We start from the raw sequence: 16,823 nt of genomic DNA, 5'->3' as shown, positions 1-16,823 counted from the left end.
GAAATTACTGTATTATTTGTATTGTATTATGTTGTTAAAAATGATGTATTATATAATAAAATAGGTAGAGATATCACTAAAGAAACCAGTGTGTTGTGACGTCTTGTGCGCAGAGGTCCACCAAGACAATAACAATGCTGAAAAGCTGTGCATAACTCTCTCCTGCCTATAGTATTAAAAAAAATTGATGTTGAAATCTTACTTTTATTGCTACCTGCATTTTGCCCTTTTGTTTATCGTGACAATATTCACACAATAAGATGGCAATAAAATGTCTACAGAATGAATATGCTATAAAAGAAAGTATTTAGGAAATGCATGTGTGTAAAATAAATTGTAATATATTACCTACTGAGTTGTGTTTTTTTGTGGTCTGCTATGAGCTGTTCTATACATATTTGTGCAAACACATGCACAATGTAAAATCCAGTCAACATAAGTTAAAAAAATGGGTTGCTTTTATTCAACTTCAGCTGTACATAAAGCAAGTCCGAAAAACAATATCTTTTTAAGAAACATCTGAACAATTAAATTAAACCGTAAGACCAGTTGACATGGCCAACTGCCAGTGCTCATACGGTCAGTCATAACACATTGTAAACAAACTAATGAATACATATTACTCATACATATTCATCATCTAGAAACATCTTTCATGTTAACCCAACAGTCAGTTAAAATGACATACACAGAGAGGCTTTCATAATTCTTGAATATCCCTGTGGGTGACTGAAGTCACCAAAAAATGTTCACAAAACTGGGAGGTTCTCCCAATTTCATCAAATCACAGTTTCTAAACAGTTTGGAGCAAAAGCGTGACATGTGAAACTGAATTGATGTTCGTGATTTGAGACCGTGGCTGAAAGGGGGGGGGGGGGGGGGGGGGTGGGGGGGAAGGGTCGACAGGCACCAGGTGGTGATACCTCCAGAAGACGTTCAGGACAGTTACCCAAACACGAGACCGATTCTCTACAATCACCATTTAGCATCTAATGCAGATTTATCCCATTAGACTGGACGGATAAAGTGTTTGTGTAAGACAGGATAAGGACATGAAAATACTGTGGATCGTTATGGAGACGGCCTGGAAATGCATCATTAAAAAAAACACACAAAAAAAACTTCCAGTTGGTCCAAATACTTGTTCTGTGTCTTATACTCAGCAGATTTGATTGGTCATTATCCCATGATGTTCTTTATGGCATGAGGGGGCAAGTGGGTATATACCATTCACTTTCAAAGGTTTGACGAGTAGAACCTTTACACTGGAGTGACTTATCTTTACGTTTCTGAGAGTCTATAATGTGAACGGTGGTAGTGTGGGAAAATATCTGGGAGGTGTGTGTGATATCATTTAGTGGAGCGTCGAGCGGGTTCAAAGGCAGTGGGAGGAGGAGGTGGTCCCCTGCGGTCTAGCTCTTCCACATATCCCACGAGGAGTTTTTGCCTCTCTTCTGACATGCAGTCCAGAACCAGGTACCTTTTATCCTTTTCCAAGATCTTCTCAATGTCCGACAAGTGCTGCTCTGACTCGTGCATCAACTTGTGTGATCTGAAGACAGAATTAGATTTAAATGTCAAAACTCAAATCATTCAACCTGTTGAGGAGATTGTGCAATTACTTTTGGAACCAGACTTATGGTTTTATCTGTGAAATTCACATAGGCAAGGCAAAATCCAGAACCACAAACAGAATATCATAGATTTGCAGATGGGCTCTTTTGGCCTGGACTAATAAATAAACACCAGAGAGCCACTCAGAAAACCCTGGCAACCGCATAGCTCCCTGCTAAAATACTTCCACAACACCTTAGCTGTAAGTGGCACATCTTTAAGCAGGCAACTTTTTAATTTTTGACCACTTTCTTACTGGAAGATGAAATACAGTTGCAAAACAAAATTATTCAACCCCCCGGAGACTGCAATAATTCACAAATGTAGAATTTCTAAAGATAGAGTTTTTTAAAAACTGTATTTATAACAGTTTAGTGGTAAATTGAAAGTGATAATGTCAATATATAATGTAATGCTTATGAGTTATAGGATTGTTTTTGTAATACAGCTGTCCTAATTATTCAACCCCTATTCAACTCTGCTGTTTTTATGTCACTTAATGACTACCGGTATGTAATTTTTAAGTCACTTAATGACTACGGTATGTCATTTTTAAGTCACTTAATGACATACAAATGGTATGGTACAAAATTGGTAATACACAATTAAGCCTTTGGAAACTCATGAATTAGAAAAGAAATAAAAATAATAATAATAATATATATATATATATATATATATATATATATATATATATATATGAATTAGCTTGTGCCACCATTACACATACTACATACATTTACATGCCCATGCATGTGCTAAAGATGAATAGCAAATGCGGCCAAGTAAAAATAGCTCTCACAAAAGCTATAGAGAACCAGTTGTTTTATTACATTAGAAAGTTTATGCTATAAGAACATTTCCGAACCACTAAAAGTTTCTAGAGACACAGCTGGCAGACTTATTCATAAGTTTAAAATTTGTTGTAACAGAAAACCATTGAGGGTTTTGAAGGAAAAGCACAATATCATTAAGGGGAATAAAATTTTTGATCAGAGCAACTGAGAAAAACCCTCAATTTACTGCCAAAGACTTGCAAGATATGCAGAGCATAAGAACAACACTAGACAAGCATGTCCTTCATGTTGGGACATCTTACCCAAATGCCACTCTTGACCAAGAAGAACAAAAATGCAAACCTGAATATGCTCAAATTAATTTGAATAGATCGGTGGAGTTCTGGAAGAATGTTTTATGGAGTGATGTGACCAAACTGGACATTTTTGGACTGGATCAGCAGTATGTGTCTAGTGCAAAAAAGGCAAAGCTTATGAGCAGAAGAACACCATGGTCAAACATTGAGGCGCTCTAGTCTTGTTATGGGGGTGCTTTGCTGTCTTGGGAAGTGAAAATCTTAACTATATGAAGGACATCATGAATTCTTTGAAGTATCAAGCCTTCCACCAAAAGATGGTGATGCCTTCAGTACAGAGACTGAAGCTTGATTATCAATGGACTTTCCTGCAGGACAGCCATCCCAAAATATACACACAAATCTACTTAAGCTTGGTTCAGGGATCAGTCGTAGAATGTTCTTGAGTGGCCAGTACAGTCAGTACAGGCCAGACAAAAAAAGAAAGCAGTGGTAAGGTGAAAACCAAAGATTATATCAGTGATCTAGAAGCTTTTTCCAAGCGAGGAATGGGGCAAAATTGTAGTAAAGAGGCGACAGAAGCTTCTAAGCACTTACAGGGAGCATTTTATTGGTGGTTATAAAAATTTGACTTGGGGGATAATAGTAATTTTGAACACGAATGTTTAGAGCCAATTTGAAAATATCTTGCAGGTCAAGGGGGTTGAATTATTTTGATTGCAACTGTAATATGATATATAAAGTAGGACAGTTTGTTTTTACATTTACGGTTTTCTCTTATTTCAAATAATTTGATTTATATAGGATATAATTATTCAATGACTCAAGAAAATTACCCAGAATTTCATAATCATATATTTGAAGCTTCTTACTTGTAGGTGATGAACTTGGTCTCTTTCAGGAGAGTTCTGAAGTCTGCTTTGGCCGTGATGTACTTGTCTTTGATGTAATCACCAAACTCCCTCTGTCTTTTCTATGGTGAAAAGGTGAACAGCAGGTACAGAAACTTACTATAAAGACATACTATAAGAACATACTGCATATACATAACTATATAGACTTACTATAAAGACATACTATGAGAACATACTGCATAGACAACTATATAGACTTACTATAAAGACATACTATAAGAACATACTGCATATACATAACTATATAGACTTACTATAAAGACATACTATGAGAACATACTGCATAGACATAACTATATAGACTTACTATAAAGACAACTTTTTGACAAAAGGAGTACAACTCATTCAAAAAGTTCAAGAGGCAAAGACAGGCCTTACTCTGTCACTGCTAGAAAACTTGATGCATCTCGGATCTTCTTTAATTAGTTTCTTCACTTCCTTCCATGACGTCATCAAAGTGATCTGATGTAGAGGAAGGAATATAAGTCAGCTGAATAAGCTTAATACATCAAACCGAGTTAGACAAGTGACCCATGTCATGGTTCAGGGCACTGTGTACCGAGGTTGTTTCGTCCAGAAGTTGGCGAAAATGCTCCTTTTTCTTCTTTGAAAGGCCCTCAATGTGTTCGTTGAAGAGCCTCTCTTTCTCATCCCTCTCCAGCAATGAGGACGACTCCCAGCGATGATCCTTCCTCAGGCTACGACGCGTGTCTGACCAGGCAGCATCAGGCGTCTTTACCTGTCACAATCAGAAAACCATTTTCAAAGACACTTTTACAATATTAGATTTAAGATTAAAGTTGTATATAAATAAAGGTGATGTGTTTTAACCATTCTATCACATTACATACAAATATAAAATAAAAAAAACATAAATTGTAATTTATAATTGGAATAAATAGTTTTTTTTTACTAGTGTTTGAATAATTATAACAAGCTTATTTCCATTGTATATTGGGTATGAGATATTCAATCTGGCATCATGACACTTTTTTATTACCATATCAGACATGAGTGCTTTAAAATGCTGGACGGCCTCCTCCCTTTTGTGCTGCTCTCTCTCCCGGTCAATCTCTTTGGTTTGCTCCGAGCGGAATCTCTGCACCATCCGCTCTCTTTCCCTCAGACTGGCCTCTATCCGGGCCTGTTTCTCAAGCTCTTTCTCTTTCTCAGAGTTTGGATTCTGGATGAGAATCAAAATCGAGGATCAGGACAAATCTTCTCCACAGAAGAATTTACATTCATCACCAAACAAAGTAAATGCTTATAAATAAAGTGTTGTGAAGTGCAATGAAGAGTACGGAGTTGTCAATGCATGTTTGTACATGCGTCTTTTATACACAATTTTAGTTCTCTCTTATTGTCTAAAAATAGCACATGGTTGGGTTGGCACCAAAACATGGTGTTAAAGGAACACTCCGACTTTTTGGGACTTTAGCCTATTCAACTTATCCCCCAGAGTTAGATAAGTCCATACATACCTTTTTCATCTCCGTGCGTGCTATACGTCTGTTTGACGCACCCACCGCTAGCCTAGCTTAGCACAAAGACTGGATGTAAATGGTTGCAGCTAGCATACTAATCCAAATAAGTGACAAAATAACGCAAACATTTTCCTATTTACATGTTGTGATTTGAAGCACTGCTACTTGGGCAGAGTGATAACCACAGAACCTGAGACGCGCCGTGGTGAGGAGCAGAGAGTTCGTTCAGAGCGCGTCTCAGGTGCTGCGGTTATCACTCCGCCCAAGTAGCAGTGCTTTGCCTTCAGAGAATATAGTTCCCAGTATTTATACGGTTAAAATATGTCTGTGTCTCATGTGACTGTTTTTTGTACACTCTGTGACTATACAAATCACAACATGTAAATAGGAAAATGTTTGCGTTATTTTGTCACTTATTTGGATTAGTATGCTAGCTGCAACCATTTACATCCAGTCTTTGTGCTAAGCTAGGCTAGCGGTGGGTGCGTCAAACAGACGTATAGCACGCACGGAGATGAAAAAGGTATGTATGGACTTATCTAACTCTGGGGGATAAGTTGAATAGGCTAAAGTCCCAAAAAGTCGGAGTGTTCCTTTAAGTGAAGCAGCTTCTCTAACCTTGGCCAGGCGCTCCACGTAGTTCTTGAAGAGTTCCTCTCGAGCTGCAGAGGTTTCCACAGCTTTATAGCGAGGGTCGGTCTCCATCTTTTCCTTCACTTTGCTCCAGCGCTGCTGACCATCCACATGGTAATCTGACAGGAGCTCAAAAAAGTCTAGCTTGACCTTAAAGAAAACAATAGCAACATAAATGTAGTGGGACATGTCCCCAACTCATAAGACTGCAAACAGATTTCAATTTGGGCTGTGCTAAAGGATGCTGGTTCAAATACCACATGGGACAACAACTTCTCACCTGCCACAATTGCACCGTTGAGCTGGGAAAGTCTGCTAAATGATCACTTGTATTACTTTAGTAATATTGTTGGAGACTGGGACAGTTTCATTATACTGTATGAACTATACCTTTCCAAGGCCAATGGTTAATGAGTCACTACCATCAACGGCAACGGCTCAAAAAATGTGACTGAAACGACACCTGATCATTGTTAATACAGTTTAATCACGGAATTAGATGGGCATCCTCTGGTGAACCCCACCTGGTGAACACTCCCTCCTAACCTATGGCCCCCCTACACAGGTGACATTTCACTGGCATTAATGTTTGATGGCTGACCTTTAGCTGCCAAAGCCAATCAGCCCAGACTTTCTGCACTTAACCCTAGCCACAAAGACAGCGCATATGTAGACCAAACGCCAGGGCAGATTACAGCTCATAAACAACTTACAGACACTCACAGTCTCTTAGTCTCAGCCTACGAGTGTATTCGTCTGTGAACATGTAGTGTATTACATGACAATGAATGCGAGGTAACCAAGAGATATTCAATGTGTAATGCTTTGGTAGGTTGTCCTGGTTTTTCTTGGTCTACCCATTGAGCACTTGTTTCTATTGTATTAAATGTCAGTTAAATAACAAGGGCCACTTCTGAATGTTTAATAAGACTGACATCTCAACTCATCTTTTGGTCAAATAAGGCAACAGTTGTGTATTAACTTTAGTTCCTCACCTTCTCCCCGCGGTTCTTGGAGTTCTCTTTCTCCTTCTTTCTGAAGGCTGTCATAAATTCTATGAAAATGGCTTCTCTGTCTTTCATCTTTTCAACAGCCTTAAAGCGCGAATCCCTGGCATGTTTGGCAGCGAACTCACTGAAAGTTGTTCTATGAAGAGAAAAAATCAGTTATGTTATGCATTTAGCATTTGTACACTCATTGAAATGCAAGAGGATATGTTTTTTTCTACTACCTAATAAGGACGTTCAAGGCTATTTGACTAGCCGATTCAACTTGTAGACTTGGAAATACGTTTTGTTCACTTTTTTGTGTGCATCTTTAATCTTTTTCTTTATATTTTTACAAAGGCTACATTTAAATTACCGTCATATTAATGTTACATTTTAAAATTAATGTATTATTTAGAAAAGTGTACATCTGGTACACTGGTGAGTAAGACAAAATTATTTTATTTTATTTGACACCTTTGATGGGTTCAGAGACATGTCCACTAGGAGGATGAGCAAGGTGAGGGTGTATTTTGAAAGCCTACACAAATCTTTTCCATTTTCTTCGGTCATGTCAAACTCGTATATAACAATTAAGCTGACTTATAGAGTTATTAAACTACTTGTTATGAGGGACAATACAGTATGAAATATTATATCGGATTAAAAGACAATTCCATCCCTGACACGCAAGTGGTTGCAGTGGTAATAAACAACACCTTAACGTGCTTGACTTATGTGGACTAACTTTGATTTGAGAAAATGTTTATAATAGGCTATTAGGTTTGAACTTATTGGTCCAGTGCTGCCTATTGATTTGAATAAATAATATTTAAACATTGCATGTTTCTGACCTACTTTTTGTGGAATTCGGGAAAGGATTTGACTGTTCATATATTAAGAAGTATATTTCAAAAGGATCGCATATACAGTCTGTCTTCGGGGGGCAGGGTTAGACTAGTCGTTGACTTCACTTCACTGACTGTTTGTACTGTATTTTATTTTTTATTCTAAACTGTTTTAATTATTCTAATTTCTTTTGATTATTTTAATGTATTCTATGTAAAGCACTTTGAATTACCATTGTGTATGAAATGTGCTATATAAATCAACTTGCCTTGCCTTGATGTTGTGGTAACTGAGCCCTTATTAGATTAACATTAAATTAAGATTGCCAATCAATTAATTACATTACCGTTCAAAGGTTTGCAGTCAATACATGGATATGCCATTAATTAATCGGAGTCATTAGTCGACATGTCAATATTTGTTGCGATTAATTTAAAGGACAAGTTCGGTATTTTACACTTAAAGCCCTGTTTTCAGATCGTTTCTGATGAAATAGAACGGTTAAGATTAACATTTGATGTTTTAAAACTTTTTAAAATATATTATCGTTTAATAACCTTCCTGGTTCCATTTTAAAGGTGTTTATCAAAAATAAACCAACACAAAAGTGCACAACGATATTACAAACATTGACAAATTAGGGTTATCCTGATGGTGTACCATTTACCTGACACCAAGTTTAGCTTCCTCCATCATTTTCCTGAAGTCATCTTTGACCTGCATGATTTTATTCTTTTTCTCTTTCCTCTCCTCCTCAGCACGTGTCTTCACATACTGATCGAACACCTGCAGAGGGGACAGTGGCATGAGATGAGTTGGCTAATGTACAATACATTTGGAAGCTGATATGAAACTGTTTTCACATTGTGGACATAGTAGCGGCTAAATACAGTGGAATGTGTACCTGTTTCCTCTCTTTAGGATTGAGCAGCAGATAACGTGGATCAAAAACAATCTTATGAAGCTCCTTATCCCAGGTAGAGAATGCAGAGACCTGATAAAAGACGAGAAAAGTGTTGAGAGATTCATTTCAAACCCCCCGTCCTCTTAATTAGGGCCATTATAACGAGAAGAGAGCATTCAGTAGGTGAGCCCCTCTGAGCGCGTCCCCCTCCTGCAGAGCTGGAGTCAGGGTGTGTGAGCCCACTGCTTTTCATCCTCCATTCCACCATCCCTAATGAATGACACAAACCCGACAGGTGGTCCTCAGCTTCCTTCTCTCAGCCTCCAACCCTTTCTTTTCCCACCATGCTAATTGGCGCAATGAGAGAGGTGTAATTAGATGGGGGGTGAACGGGCAGCTCGTCTATTGGAGTGATGTTGACTATATGCTGCTGTACGGCACCTCTCAGACACGTGGGGGTCCGAGGATGAGGAGGAGAAGAGGGGGAAGGGGTCTTACCTTGATGATGAGACCCTTTGACTGCAAATGTGCCTTTCATCTTTAGCATGGGACGGTGATGCAAAGGGCAGATAGCTCTCTACAACAGACTTGAAGGGATCTCCATTACATAAACGACATATGCGTTTATCCATATTTCATAGTTGAAACATTAAATCTGTTGCCAAGAGGCGGGAGATGTGAGACTCCACTGATCAGTGCTTCTCTGATCACTAGAAAATGTCAGCTAAGTATTTTAATGAGGACCGAAGCTTAAACAAATGATGGGTTTAACCTTTCAGACCAGAAAATAAATATATAAACTACACTGCGTGAATCACCCCCAGCGAAATCTCTCCGCCATTTTGTTATGAAATATCTCAGGAATTAAACAGTTTGTTGATTTGTAAGTATATCAGTATAAACTGGAATTAGAAAAAAAAAAAAAAATTATTTGAGGAGTAAACAGTTCTGCCTTGCAAGTATTGTTAAGAGAAGAACACACACATACACTCTCTCAAAAGTTTGGGGTTGGTAAGATTTATTTTTATGTTTTTGAAAGTAGTCTCTTATACTCTCTTAAGGCTGCATCTGTTTTTTTAAAAAAATTAATAGAATATTGAGAATTTGATAATAAAATTTATATTTCAAATGTATTTTTTTAATGTGATGGCAAAGCTGAATTTTTAGCATCATTACTCAGGTCTTCAGTGTCACATGATCCTTCAAAATTATTTCTAATATGGTGATTTGGTGCTCAAAAAACATTCCTTACCAGCACCAATGTTGAAAACAGTTATTATGCTGCTTAATACCTTAGTGGAAACTATGACACTTTTGACAGGACTGTCAATAGATGAAAAAAAATTAATCGCGATTAATTGCATAATTGTGTGCGATTAATCACACATTTATCATGAAAGTAAGAATACACCATTTATCTTGTTTAACACGTTAATTTTGTCATCGTTTGCCAATAAACCATCAGAATGAAAAGGGTGATTCTCACAACAATATTTTCTGCAAGGTTTTTTCCAAGGTAAATTTAGGTGTCTTTACATTAAAAGACACTTGGAGACTCCAAAAGCACACCAAATAACCAAATGATATGAAGACTCCATATAGTTCAAAAATGAACGCCCGTCGCCCACCAAAGCACATTACAGAAAAAACTACTTTTCAGAATTCACAGTGTACAATGCAACAGCAAAGAGCTTGTTTACATATTAGACAAGTCAAGTTGCCATACGGAACAGGACCAGATGGACGTTAAGGATTTTCAAATGAATCGCATGCGTTAAAACGTTAACAGCCCTAATATACCTTACTTAATGTGCTCGCACAGTTCAAATGTATATGCCTTACCCCTCGCTCGAGCAGCATGTCTTTAAACTGACTCATCCGAGCTTCCTGAGGTACCACGGCTCTCTCGCGTGCTGCCTTCAGCTCAGCCTCCATGGCTGCCTCCTTTTCTGAGTCGACCTCTTTCTTCTCCTCTATCCTAATACACAAAACAACTAATCAGCCAGAAGAAACGTCTGAGCATAAACAGGCATATTCACATCAAGTCAGAATTTTCGGCATTAAAAACATGCATAAGATATCAAAACTTTTATTAGTTAGAGACTAGACATTTCTTTAGATTGTTCAGATGCGGAACAATTTATTCAGGTATCCAAAATGTTTTTAGAGAATGATGAAAATTCTAATTTGACAGCTTTGAAGTGGATTTTTTAAATATATTTTACTTTAATTTAATTTGTATTTGACTTGGTGTCCATTGCCTTTAGTGCTGGGAGACATAAGTATTTTTAATGCAATTTCCTCTAACGTGGAACATTAAAAGTCAAAATCAAGCCTGTTTACTTTCTTGATACAAGGTCCTGGTCTTAATGTGCATGGTTTTATAAAGCAGAGAAAATACAGAAAAAAAAAATCTTACTTTCGTTTCTTGGCCTTACTGGGTTCATCATCAGGTATGTCGTCTGCAATAGCGAACTCCTGTTCCTCTTTAACCAACACTGTGTCACAGGAAATACAAAAATGCAACAGAAAGTTTAGTACGCTATTAAAAAGCTGTTGAATAAGGCAGACATGGATAGAGAACGCTTCATGCTCACAGCTGACTTAGACAGGAATTTTTCCCCACTTTAAACTGCTGTGGTGTACCATAGACACAGATTTAGAAAAAACTCACTGGTGCAAAATATTCTTACTTGACTATTGACATTATCAAATTTGTCAATAGTCAAGTAAGAATATTTTGCACCAGTGAGTACACCACAGCAGTTTAAAGTAGGGAAAAATTCCTGTCTAAGTCAGCTGTGAGCATGAAGCATTCTCTATCCAAGTCTGACTCATTCAACAGCTTTTTAATTGCACATGCATTGCACATGGTTTAGATAGTGTTATTTTTATTCTCTCTAGATGTTTGCCAATAAATACATGAATAATATGTCATGAAAAAATGCAAATACTTGATGGGAGAGATATGTGCACATGCATTTCTAGGGAGATGACTTTTACCCATTTTGTGGCTGTTGTCCAGGCCTCTTTTGTGCGGAGGTTCCTGAATCGCTTTATCTACATCAACCCGCCCCACCAGCTCCTCTGGACGCTCCCACATGGACAGACGTGTGGTGGGGTTATAAAAGAACACCCTCTCGTCGCCCGTCCACACCACACACCTGACACATAAGCATAAGCATTGGGTTCAGGTCAATCCAATACAAAGAGCTAACATTTAAGAGCTCCAACTATATAATTTGGCATTTAACTGCTCGTGAACTAATTTTGAGGGTGATTTACAAATACTGAAACTTTTGCATATTTAATGTAGTTGGATCAAGTAAATCTGTTTTGATTAAACAGGCACGAGTGGTTGCCTACCATGGTGTGCCAGGAATGGGTGTGGTTGCAACGGGCTTTGCTTTTTTCGCTGCCTTCTGTTCCTCTGTCATCTCTTCGTCTTTCAGCTCCTTAGAGTAATGCATAGATGTCAGAAACTCTTGTTTATACAAAACAATTAAGAAAACTAGGTACGTTACCAACCTCTTTCTGGTCTTTTGGTGGGTGGATTTTTGGGCTTCCATCTTCCATGTCCATGATATCAGCATCAATCATGTCAACAGCTGCATCCTTGATCTTCTCACTCTCTTTTTCTATAATGGAAATATGGAGATGAGCAATTGTCAAATATCATAAAAGACTAATTTCAGAAGGCGGTTTTCAGGAAAACAGACTATAACTAAAATGTATATATTATATAACTATAATTTATGCTTATATCCTTATAACTATAACTTAATACAGACTGAATTTGCTAGCTAAGACATTTCAGCACTAAGGTTTCTTAAAACAAAAATGTAATTTCATTGGCATTTAAATTTTTTTTTACAAGTCACACCATTGCCTCATGTTTTTGGCTGCATTTACACTTGCACAAAAACTCCTATCTTTTACTCTAATCTGACACAGATTGGATATTGTTGCACACATGCAAACACAGAAATCCACATGAGATCTGATTTTTCCACATCCAAATGTGGTTTTAAATCAGATGCATATCCAATATATTGTGGACTTCAAGTCATTTTTATCCATTCAGTCAAATTTTTTTTTGCAAACATTTATGACAGCTTTAACTTGTCCATGCTGGCAAGTAATAAAGGTATAAGTGGGATAAGTAAAAAAAAACAACTAATTTTTATATACGGACATTTTTTAAACCCGAGGGTCAACCATGTCACTACAAGCGATCACCAATGGAATAATTCTAGTTTGGGCAGGGATTAATGTAAATGCCAATATCAGTATCTTAAATTAATGTAAATAGAAGGGATACAATATATATATATATATATGTTTAAAAGATCACATCTGTGATAGCCTTTGTCCCAGTCTCTAACCTGTCTCTTTGAGCTCTTCTGGTTTGTCCCATGTGGTCTCCTGTGTGTGTTTATTGTAGTAATAGGACTTTCCCTCTTGGGTTTTGAACTCAGACCACTCAGATGTGCCCATAGCTCCAGGCAGTCCTGAGGGCCCGGCCATCGCCATTTGAGGGGGCATCATGGGTACTAAAGGTGGTGCCATGCCATGGAGCATACCTTGACATAACATACACACAATCAGAATCAGTTCAAGACATGATGCATAATGCACTTCTCTGCCACAATCAGAATGACAGAAATTGTATTTTGCATTGTTGTATTAACAACATGGCAAACAATTTTTTTTTAAAAAGGGGGTCATATCAGAAATTAAGGTTATAAAAAAAAATTATTTAGTTTTAGTCATTGTACAATCTGTGTTGGATGATTTAATTACTGCACAAAATATAACAAAAAATCTAAACACTAAATTAAATATGAGAACGAGGCATGCACAGACGATACCACCACAATATCGCATTAAAACCATTAAAGAAAAAGGGACACAAGATAAGAACACATTTACAACAAATCATAGCACGGTTATCTGAATTTCTATAGCAGTTTATTATCTACGTTACTGCCTATAACTGAACTGTAACTTAACATTTTACATAGTTGGAGTAAATCAGTTTTTGTCACTTTGAAAACTTTTAAGTCAAAAACAAGTCATTAAAGTGGCATGATGTTGTTAAAGGGGTCATGACATGGTTTTTTTTATTTCATTATTATGTTCCCTTAGGTGCAAATATAGTATTACTATAGTTTTTTTTACCAAAAACTTTTAAAATTTAGTGATTTATGACCTTTTCCCACCCTGTTTCTCATCCTCTGATTCAAACAGTCTGTTTTGGGGGTGTTTCCCCTTTAAGAGTTCAGTGTTAACGCCCACTGTTATGATTGGCTAACGTCAGTGCCTATGCATCAATTATTAACGCCCCCAGCCAGAACATTTGCGGATTCGGCGCAACTGTTTAATAGCGGGTGATGCATGCGAAGCGATGGCTCTTGCAATGATAAAACCTTATTATGTTTGAGCCGGAATCAAGATGAGGAATCAGAGGAAAATGAACGATCACCACAACAACGAAGACTGGATCAGCCCGTGTCCACATGGAAAGTGAAACTATTCAGCCCGTGTCCACATGTAAAGTGAAACTATTTTGAATTAATAAAAAAAAATTAACCCGAGACACTTGAAAACAGATTATTGTTGCATAATTATCATATAGCCTAATTTGCTAACAGTTTAACATTATTTAACTAATTCCAATGAAATGATAGGGTGTACCACGGACAAAAATGCATGCACAGGCCATATTTGAAGATGCAGCATTGATAAAGGCAACATTTTTAATTTTCTATCACATGTAGGCCTACTAGAAAGGCGACATATTTTCAAGATTCTCTTATACAAATGTGTTTATATTAGCCATGGTAAAAAGTAAGTTTGCGTCGTCGTTGTTGAGCCCAGAATATTCGGCACGGACTTATCTTTGAGCAACAGTTTTCTGGCAAAGCCAAGCATCATATTGGGATTTTTTCCTCAAAACAGTCATCCTTAAATGTATAGAACACTGCCGTGACTGGGACGTCCGCAAAAAATAAAGTGCATCCATTTTTTTCCCTGACGACTGGATCTTTCAGCGTATTTAAAAAGTAGTTTAAAGTAGGGCTGAACGATATTCGATTTTAACATCGACATCGCGATGTGCGAGTGAGCGATAGTCACATCGCCGGAACATGCGATGTGAAGGGTAGTAGCACAGTAGCACCAGCGGGAGATATTACGCGCTTCATGAGGCACGCGCGCGGTCTCTTGCTCTCTCTCCCTCTCTGCCTCTCTGCCGTGCACGCGCTGCGCGGTTTGGAGCACGTCTCGCGGGCGCGCTCGCTCTAGATTCCGGAGATTTTAACTAATTCGCGGGCCATCAGTGAGCCGCTATCAATATGCGGGAGACTCCCGGAACTTCCGGTAGACTTGGGAGGTCTGTATCTATAATAATATCGGCATTAGAATTATAGATTTTTCATTAGGCTATTTTTTTGGTGCTCCCTCAGCTCTTGATGCGCGTGGTGGGAGTGGTGACGCTGACAGAGGCGGTAAAGCTGCTGTTTAAATGTGTTCGGCTTTTCTGTTTACAGAAACATGTTCTCTAATCTGTTTAGAAGATTTAATACAAAATATATTAAAGCTTTATATCATTTTGTTTATTTCATATGATTATGGTCACCAACACTGTTTTACTTTGGCTAAGAAAAGTTGACTTAAAAGATTGTGAACCAAAATGCTTAAGTTGTTTTATAAAAAATATATTTATTTTAAGTTATATTGTTGTAAACCAATCAGGGGGTTGGTGTAAAGCTGCTGTTTTATTTAAAAATGTGTTCTGCTTTGTGTTTACAGAAATGTTCTAATTTTGGAATAAAATATTAAGTGACCTTTTTGTCACTTGTAATGAAGCTTGCTTATTAGTGAAATTATTAATATCATGGAATGGTAATTATTGTCTTTAGACTGGAGTTATGGCTCTCAATATCGCAATATATATCGTTGGGGAAAAAAATATCGCAATGTAATTTTTTTCCAATATCGTGCAGCCCTAGTTTAAAGTTTTAAATACATTACTTACAGTTTGCGTCGTCGATGTTGAGCCCAGAACAGTCGGCACGGACTTATCTTTGAGCAACAGTTTTCTGGCAAAGCTCAAAACAGTCATCCTTCACATGTATAGAACACACGCTTAAACTAACACTGCCGTGACTGAGACGTCTGCAAAAAATAAAGTGCTTCCATTTTCCCTGACGTCTGGATCTTTCGCAGCGTATTCAAAGATGTTGTTTGTCCACAGCCAGGAACAGCACATCTGCGTGGCATCGTAATTTCCCTGTACACAGACCCACTCGCTGTTCGTCGACTGAACACTAGTGAGGCGCGCGGCGCGCGGGCGCGACAATGATACGAAATGAGCGTAGTTGCCTTGCGCTTAAAGCGTAGTTGTCTTGTGCTGGAGGCGGTCTATATGCAAACGCTGGTACGTCACTTCGTACCGTGACGTCACTTCTTACCATGGATCCAGAACGAGCTGTATTTAGAGCTTGATTAAATAAATGATTCGTTTATAATGGGGAGGACGTCTTAAGCTATGAAACTTGCAGGACGTTTTAATGGTACAAAGACCTCTTATATACCAAAAGATCAAGGCAAATTTGGTTTCTCATGTCATGACCCCTTTAAAAGAATGTCTCATTTGTAAGAAACAGAGGGGCCTCTAATTTGGAAATAATTGCAATATCATTGAAAGAAAGCATAAAGATGCACAACAGTTACTAACATGCCATAACGGGGAAGGAATTACCGTTTTTGGTAGGAGAGATAGTCTTTACATAGGGACAGCTGACTATCTGCATCATTGCTACACCTGAAAGAGCGTATAAGCAAGCAGAGTGTTGGAAAAAACAAACATACGTCATCTACTGCTTCAGGTGTCAGGAAAGTAAATGCTAGATCATTTATGATGACTATACTACAGTATTATCTTACATTGCTAACTGATCTTCATTCAACTAAATATAGGCAATAACGCCTGCCTATGTTGCTTGGCAACAACTGCATATGAAAATGGTAAATTACAGCCATCTACAGAAGACTGAACATTTCTGCAACACTACAACATTAAAGGTCCCATATTGTCAAAAATTTAATTTCCTGGCTTTTTTCATGATAACAGAGGTCTAGGGGCTAACTACCATATAAGTTTCAAAACAGTCAATTCACAGACAAATGCACACAGCCTGCATAAAGTAGCTGTGCCTTTTCACGAGCCGTTGTGACTTCCGTAAAAATGTGATGTCAGAACTACTAGTCACCGCCTTCAGTCCCACCCCGAGGACTGCCCACCGACCCTCAGTCCTTTTGCCTAACGCCAGACAACATCGT

The 16,823-nt window shown here is 37.9% G+C and overlaps 1 protein-coding gene across 3 annotated transcripts in view; it reads right to left on the bottom strand.

Annotated features, from left to right (window-relative positions):
- Positions 1 to 436: 436 nt before the first annotated feature.
- tcerg1a (transcription elongation regulator 1a (CA150)) overlaps positions 437 to 16,823 on the bottom strand; it is a 36,189-nt gene continuing 19,802 nt past the window's right edge. For 2 of the 3 annotated variants that reach the window (XM_079630345.1, XM_079630344.1), the window contains exons 6-21: positions 16,243 to 16,305; positions 12,863 to 13,060; positions 12,006 to 12,115; positions 11,844 to 11,932; positions 11,481 to 11,641; positions 10,897 to 10,975; positions 10,320 to 10,455; positions 8,478 to 8,567; positions 8,241 to 8,359; positions 6,734 to 6,884; positions 5,724 to 5,888; positions 4,622 to 4,804; positions 4,181 to 4,360; positions 4,000 to 4,083; positions 3,580 to 3,680; positions 437 to 1,552 (exon numbers count right to left, since the gene is read on the bottom strand). In XM_079630345.1, coding sequence (XP_079486471.1) covers positions 1,351 to 1,552; positions 3,580 to 3,680; positions 4,000 to 4,083; positions 4,181 to 4,360; positions 4,622 to 4,804; positions 5,724 to 5,888; positions 6,734 to 6,884; positions 8,241 to 8,359; positions 8,478 to 8,567; positions 10,320 to 10,455; positions 10,897 to 10,975; positions 11,481 to 11,641; positions 11,844 to 11,932; positions 12,006 to 12,115; positions 12,863 to 13,060; positions 16,243 to 16,305 — 2,111 coding nt within the window. In that variant the 3' untranslated portion in view covers positions 437 to 1,350. The remainder of the gene's footprint in view (positions 1,553 to 3,579; positions 3,681 to 3,999; positions 4,084 to 4,180; positions 4,361 to 4,621; positions 4,805 to 5,723; positions 5,889 to 6,733; positions 6,885 to 8,240; positions 8,360 to 8,477; positions 8,568 to 10,319; positions 10,456 to 10,896; positions 10,976 to 11,480; positions 11,642 to 11,843; positions 11,933 to 12,005; positions 12,116 to 12,862; positions 13,061 to 16,242; positions 16,306 to 16,823) is intronic. The other variant, XM_079630346.1, reaches the window with a different exon arrangement.

The sequence above is a fragment of the Phoxinus phoxinus genome (genome assembly GCF_949152265.1).
Source record: "Phoxinus phoxinus genome assembly, chromosome: 12".
Taxonomy (NCBI): Eukaryota; Metazoa; Chordata; class Actinopteri; order Cypriniformes; family Leuciscidae; genus Phoxinus; species Phoxinus phoxinus.
This window is presented reverse-complemented; position numbering and strand designations above follow the sequence as displayed.